This window comes from Lottia gigantea, assembly GCF_000327385.1.
Source record: "Lottia gigantea unplaced genomic scaffold LOTGIsca_207, whole genome shotgun sequence".
Classification (NCBI taxonomy): domain Eukaryota; kingdom Metazoa; phylum Mollusca; class Gastropoda; family Lottiidae; genus Lottia; species Lottia gigantea.
The window spans coordinates 125,390-133,135 of record NW_008708442.1 but is presented as its reverse complement, the minus strand read 5'-3'; the positions used below and the strand labels follow the sequence as shown (position 1 = coordinate 133,135).

The 7,746-nt window shown below is 33.0% G+C and overlaps 1 protein-coding gene across 1 annotated transcript; it reads left to right on the top strand.

The window, feature by feature from the left end:
- Positions 1-3,764: 3,764 nt before the first annotated feature.
- LOTGIDRAFT_174642 (hypothetical protein) lies at positions 3,765-7,746 on the top strand (the record flags this gene model as incomplete). Its single annotated transcript, XM_009053985.1, has 8 exons — positions 3,765-3,992; positions 4,434-4,562; positions 5,243-5,383; positions 5,880-5,987; positions 6,552-6,673; positions 6,835-6,880; positions 7,255-7,314; positions 7,567-7,746. The coding sequence occupies 8 exons, from the start codon at positions 3,765-3,767 to the stop codon at positions 7,744-7,746; spliced, it is 1,014 nt and encodes a 337-aa protein (XP_009052233.1).

The window sequence follows — 7,746 nt, the reverse complement described above, 5'->3', positions numbered from 1 at the left end:
CATTTTGAAAGATTTATTGTAAGCAGTATATATAATGGCAGGGAGAATTTATGCAAGCAACTTTTTGTTATCCACTTCATTTCTTACAAGGTAAAAATATGATTTTTTGTATACGTTTTTGTCCAAAAAGATGTCTCAGAATGCACAAAATCATTTCCATTTTTCACAAATTTCTTGAGAGACCGTCCATAGAGCTGTCGTAATTGGAATTTCAATCCCGACACTTGTAACACTCCATAAGACTAGGCCCCGTTTGTTCTTATTCACATGGTTTATAATATTTGCATTTTGTTTCATTGTGCATTGCTTAGGGTTGCTCCTCTGTATTATTATTAACTCAATCGGGAACTGAGAGTTAGGCCATAAAACTCCACCGATGACCGATGACAAATATCAACTCTACTTACCAATAAAGTTTGTCAGATACACACTTTTGTGGGTCTTCCGTCTTCTTGAAATCTATGTCATGTTTAAGGTCGGTTGGTGCAAACTGAAAAATGCCCACCCAATATATAGGGGGAACTCTTTATTAATCGAAATAATGTATATGAGTCTCATATTCAAGTCGATACGCTAGTCATTGAATTGAAATGGTCGGGATTTAGTTTTCGACCAATAAGATTGAATAAGATAAAAACTACTTCCACGAGTAGGCCTAAGTTTTTGTTTAAGTATAGACGAACCATACATCGGATTTTCACTGTGAAACGTTTTACAGATATTGAGCTTTATTAGATGGAAAAGCAAATATTTGTACGACTATATCCCTTAAGAGATATTTGCTGTATCAACTGACGTCATACAAAACTGCCCGCCTGACCTAAATATCAGAATTAGATCACGAACTAAAATGACCGACATGTAAAATGCGTGACTCAAACCTAATCTATTTCCTATGTTTGTTCGAATTGACAGATGAGTCCCGGCTTATAAAACCAAGTGAAAAAGTATCATTGAATCCAATTTTCTCTCCATTTTCTCGCCTTCTAGAATAATTGCGGACCTTTTCGTGATTTGGCTGAATGATATTTACACAGTTATCAGGTTTCATAGAGCTTTACATGTAAAAAATACATGAGCTCAATTAAAAAGGGAACTAGAGTCTTGTCAAGAGTTTCACCGAACGGCTGCAGACACACCAGGAAAATAACGTCAACAAGAAAAAAAGCAGAGAAATAGCAAATTGGTTTGATATTATACATCCTGTCGTGATAATTCTGTCATAGAAGCGTGGGAGATTTTTAATAAGATTCGCATTGGCGACAAAAACAGTCTGTTTGACCCCAGCATTAGTTGAGATATTTTTGACCGTTCTGAAAATCCGTTGGATTGATTCAACAAAGTTTGTGTCTGTTAAACAATAATAATGAGACAAAAGGCACCTCTTTAGGAACAAATCTCTATGGCTTTTGGTGCACTGACAAGTTCGGCATTTCACAGCAATCGCGCGTTAGTTCTCCTTCAACATATCACGATGTGAAATTATTATTGTTTGTGTTCATAAATATTACTAATTTTAGCTTCGTAGTTAACTTGATATCCTGATTGCTGTGCCAAGAAAAAGTAGCAATTAACGCGCCTGGATAATCAACGAAATATAGACTTTTTTTTTTTCATGTTTTTCTCGTCATTTCAAAGTATTATACAAAAGAGCATCCAACAACTTTGGTTAATTTTTTCTTTGATAGTATCCTGTTGTTGAATTTGAATTTGAGTTGGAATTAAATTTTGCAAAAAATTGGTTATGAAATATAGCATAAAAAGATTGAAAGTGTTGGTTACGTTACACATATCAAAAGCGTAACCAAAGTGTTTTTTTGTTTTTTTTAAATCGCTTACATCATTAATTTTTACACAGCCAATTTACCATCGTCTTACTATTAACCATAGAACTAATATAAACCATTTTCTGAATTAAAAACAAAATATCAGAGCGAAATTGATACGTAAAATGACATGTCATCGGGGTATCGTTGGGTAAATTTCTGGATTTGTTAATGTCTTATCGACATGCCGGAAGCATTTCATTGTAATTGAACAACCCAGCCTTGTTGACTTGTCACTAAGTTAGCTTCATTTAACTACAATTTTCTACTAAATGCCAACAAAAACCCGTGGCTGATTGAAAACCCTTATATGAATGTTTGTAATTTAATTTATCGCTTCGAACGGTTTTGCTAGACCACGATTAAGGAAGGACTATGCATTAGGCCTAGTCCGAAATGTGCTGCTCTATTGCTACCTCTTATAGATATTTTGACAGTTATCGGCTGGAGTAAAGTCAGAAAAACCTGGCCCTGCTTTATAGGTATGTTCCGCATCTCTGAAGATGCGCTTTTCTAACAAAATATTTTAGGATGACTGTAAATTAGTGTACAGTGGTGTAACCTATATTCGTGCATATAAGGATTCTCGTCAAATTTAAAAAACGGAAATTTATTTTAGTTGTCTTAAATGTTTCTTCAGATATTCAATTCATTAATTAGAATTGGTTGTATCCAACTCGATAACGGCGGCAAAATGCGTCACCTATTTTCATGAGCAATGTTTGATCTATAAATAAGTTAAGTATGGATACTCAGCGGTATAATTTCTTAGTGTTTATTTTTAATATCAATTAATTATATCTAATGACAATTCCTTCAAATGGTTTCAAAAAAAATACATTGACTGACAAAAGTAAAAGAGTAATTTATTGATAAAAGTCATGGAAACAACTTAAGAATATGGCCATAAAATTTTTCTGCTAACACAGAATCAGCTAGTTTTTCACTCGCTGGAATATATTCTAGCAGATGGCGCATTGAATTCCGATTGCAGCTTAGGATTATAAGGAAATTCGGCCGATAAAAAATGGTGACGTTTGGTAATAACTGAAATCTGCCATTTTTTATATGTCAAAGGATACATTAATACATTTTAACTTGCTTGAAACTAATTGATTCGTTCTGCTTTCTGACATAGAGATAACCTATGTTTATCAAAACAAGCAAATACGTAGGTCACGCGAGCTCGCACATGTAAATTATTAATCATTTCAGGATATGCATGAAAAATAGGTTAACACTCACTAAATTAGGTTACTTAACTGTATCATCATAACTTTTATTTTGTTAGTATCACATGACATTGTGACACTTGAACTTTTGGCTGCATACACAGTTTTAAATGGTCGCAGGGAGATCGGTTTCAATGAAAACATTAGACATTGGCATACATTCAATGTAATCAAATTCACCACATTAAGGATTACTCTGAAGATTTTTTTAGGAGAAACTTACCCTTAAATCATCAGTAGAAACTATATTAGACTGTTCCATAGGACTTAAATCTTATTGATATCACATTGATCTTTGTTTTAAGGAAGGATAGTTGGATATATTCAGTTGGTATTTGAGTGCTTCTTTACTTTTCTTTGCATGCATATATGTATACCTTCATCAACACAAAGTCATTCTTAAACTATCAGTACAGTTTCCAAATTTTAAATTTAGTTAAAGAGTAATCGTCAGATTATAATGTACCCCCTACTGACAGAATAGCACTATTTGATTGTGAGCTCATTAACTATTTGATAACTTGAGAGTGCATTTAATTACCTACAAATATCGCCTAGTTCACTATGGAAGATCAGTCTTACCTTGCAAAGAAATTTTTATACATACATCTTGACCAAACTGGCATAGCCCTTGACACTATTCAGTTAACATGATTCATTTCTATTTACATAGCAAGACAGAGAAAACATTTTTAACCAGTACAATATGAGTGATGATGATGATGATGACGTACCAAATAAAAAGAAACCGAGACGACCAAAGACAAAATCTGTCACCCAACCAACTTTAGGAATAAAACAAGATTTTGAAACTCTAATTGAGAGGTTTGTTGCCATGGAAACAGTTCGATATGAAAATTTTGCAGAGATTTGGAGAGAAATGAAGCTGTCATTGTTACAAAGTGGTAGACAAAATCAGCAGGAAGCAAGAGAGGTATCCTTTTAATCAGTTAATACTATAAACATTATAGCTAATAGTCTGGTAGAGCTCATTTAAAAGTTTATAGCTAATGCTGGTGTCTCACAAATTCTTTTTTGTCATTTTTTTGAGTATTAGACATCTGTGTGCTTGAGCCTCCACCAAAAGATTATCTCATTGCCTATAGAAGTTTGAACATCAAACCAGTTTGATATTTGTCGTTGATTTAATTCTCATCAGCGAATGATTTCTTCATGTGCCTGCATGCACAATGAGACAGGACTCTACAGAGCATCATCATCTAAACAGATTCATTTTAAATTCAATCACATGATCAATTGAAGAACTGTTCTCAGAACACTTGATTTTACCGTATTGTAAATGATAATATTTCATTGTGGCCTGAAAAGAGTAAGCTTTGTGTAAAAGGGACTAATTACTTCTTTGTATTTACAGTTTTTAGAAGAGGTGTTTGATATAGCCATATGTTATTACCTACCACCCTTTAATTTCCAAGTTCGTACTTGTGGTTTATATTTAATGTATGGTCTTTACAATACTCAATATTCTATTCCACCAGTTAAGGTTTGTAGTTCTTTTGTATAAAACATCGCATTTCCAAACTGGTTGTCCTGATGAGGGATTGGAATCCAAAACACATATTGACAGCGTGAGTTATAGGTCTGGGTGAAATAATTCAATTAATTGTTTATCCTCGCTATGAAATTTAAATATCAATTAAGCTTATTGACTACCAACTTCTTGAATTGATTAAATGAATGTTTTTACGATGATACTTAAATGATACAAAAATAAGGCATGGAATTAAAAATTTTTGACATGATCCTTTTTTAGTGTTCTGAATATTTCTCAATTAAAATATTTCTATCTTCTACATTTCTATTAATGTATTATTGATCTGTAGCCTGCCATCGATTATCAATCTTAATTTTGTAATCAATATCATGTGCTGACATGAGATAAGGTCTAATCATTATGAGTCAAATTTTTGATATTGTAGATTTTTTCCCTCTACTGTTTTTGGGCCTTTGTCGGCTGTCCTTATTTCCCAAAACTAACTGTCCTAATGAAGATATTTAAAATCTTTGTTGATAGCGTGAGATGAGTTCTTATCATTTGGCTGGTTGAGCAACATCTCCTTAAGGGTTGCGAATCAGTTTCAACTGTTGCCCTCTCTCCTTGACTTTACTCATGACATCAAGTGTTCCAGAGACAACCTTAATTTGTGTTTTTTGAATTTTTAGTTCCGTGTTACCATGGATATGTGGAAAGATTTGACAGATTATCAAAACGAGGCTCACAGTCAGCAACATTACGATATAGACTTTGTTTTCCAGTACCTCCGATCAGCCAATGCTTTTAGTTTTGTTTTCAGCAGGAAAGAGGTAGTATTTTTTCTATATGTCTTTTGAATTATTAATTATATTCTCTTATTGATTATTTATTTGGAATAATTTTCAACTGATTAATGTAAAAAGCAACTAATTCTCGTTTATCTATTTTAGGTTAAAAGCAAGCAATTATGGTTTGTTTTTTTTTAGATTAGGTTAAATGCAACAAATTTTGGTTATGTATTATAAAGTGGCTTAAAAGTAACCAATTTTAGGTTGAAAGCAAGTCATTCTGGATTATATATTTTAGTTTTTGATAAAGGCGACCTAATTCTGGTTTAAGTATTTCTGATGAGTTTAAAAACAACTGATTCTGGTATATGTTTTTCAGTTTAGGATTAAGGCAGCTCATTCTGGTTTAAGTATTTCAGATGAGGTTCAAAGCTACTTATTCTGGTTTAAGTTTTCCAGAAGAGGTTCAGACAGCTCATTCTGGTTTAAGTATTTCAGAAGAGGTTCAAAGCTACTTATTCTGGTTTATGTATTTCAGATGAGGTTAAGAGCAACTAATTCTGGTTTAAGTAGTTATTATCAACAAGATTTGGGTCCTATGGAACAGTCTAATATTGTCAATATAGTTTCTACTGATGATTTAAGGGTAAGTTTCTACTAAAAAAAATCTTCAGAGTAATCCTTATGTGATGAATTTGCTCAATGTCTAATTTTTAAAAGTTAACCTCCCTTTCTAGAAATTGCTGTTCTGATGGGGTTTGAATAAGAAGTCTGTGACATCCATATCAAATACTTCATGTTATCATGTCATGTTGTATGTCCAGTTGCCATGAGATGTGTCTATTATTTTACATAACACTAGGTTTTTGTTATACCTCAATACTTTGTGTGTAATAATGAGCAGCAACAGCAGTTGATAATTCATATGAAAAGTTCATTAGCTGCTTCCAATGTATTGCCAAACTCTCTTATTGGTAATTGGGTTTTTTGTTTTTTTATTAAACAAGTATTGGGATTCTAGAGGTTAATATGTCGGATTAGTTGTTGGCTGTTACCATACTTTGGTATGTAAATTGATAATTAAAGCACAATAGCTTTAATGAATATTTCCATATCGTGATAAAAATACTACTTCTCCAACTTGGAGAAAATATTTGGTCTTGGACTATATAAAAGATATTGCACATTCTCATTCTTATTTTCTTTTCAGCAATTGACAGCAGTGGATTACCAATATCAGCAGTTAAAAATAGCTCTAGCAGGGCCTGGTGCTAAAAAACCTGACGTCTCTTTGGCTGTGATACAGGAAAACATTGTAGACTCTATTACCAAGTATGTTAAGCTCTATTTCTAAATATCTTGTATGAATTATATTGTGGTCTCTCTTACCAATTATTTTCATTCCGAAAAGTGCCAAATATAGCTAAATTTGAGCTCTATTAGGTGGAAAGCAAATATTATGATGGCTGTATTTCCTTTATTTATGTTTTCAGTTCAATAAAGCAACACCAAGAAAAAGTGAAGAAACTGATTTCTAAGGTATAGAATTTCTTTACGTGTATAGATACTTATATTTTATATACAAGTTATTTCCCATTTCCCCCAAAAAAAAATTTTTTAATAATGGAGATTTTTGGTTCAATCAGATTCAATGCTTTTGCATGTTTTTGAGATTATGAGTGACTTTAGATGACTTTTTAAATGAATAGTTCCAGAGTTATTGCCCTTGGCTTGCTCATTGTGAATGAGATTGAGACTTGGTCTATGATTAAATTGTGGTAGTACACCTTTTGTGGCACCACTCCTTTATACAACTTTTATAAGCATTCTTTATATCTATATATATATTCAGCTCCTGAATTCAGGGCATCTTTTAGCAATACCAGTAAAAAGAGTGATATTATATTTTACAGACCAAAGCTCAAATGAGTGATTCAAACAGTGAAGAAATGTCCCAGTCCACACAAGATGATGTAAGTAATATTAACATTATATCATGCTTAACAATCTTCATCTTGTACAATTCTTATGCTGTCCTCTCCTGTCTTGTAGAATCCTTGTCCTTTCCTCTCCTATCTTGTTCAATCCTCATCCTTGTGCTGTCATCTCCTATCTTGTTCAATCCTCATCCTTGTGCTGTCATCTCCTATCTTGTTCAATCCTCATCCTTGTGCTGTCATCTCCTATCTTGTTCAATCCTTATCCTTGTCCCTTTTTTTCAACAGGAAGATGAAACTACAGGATCTAGAAGAGCAAAATTACGAGCCAAGGCTTTTGGCAGTGGCAAAACATCAAAAAGACGGAGTCATAGGAAATCAGCAAATCAAACTCAACTGACAGAACTAAAAGGGCAGACAACTGCTAATACAGACGATAAAACAGCTAGTAAGAATTTCATTCATTAG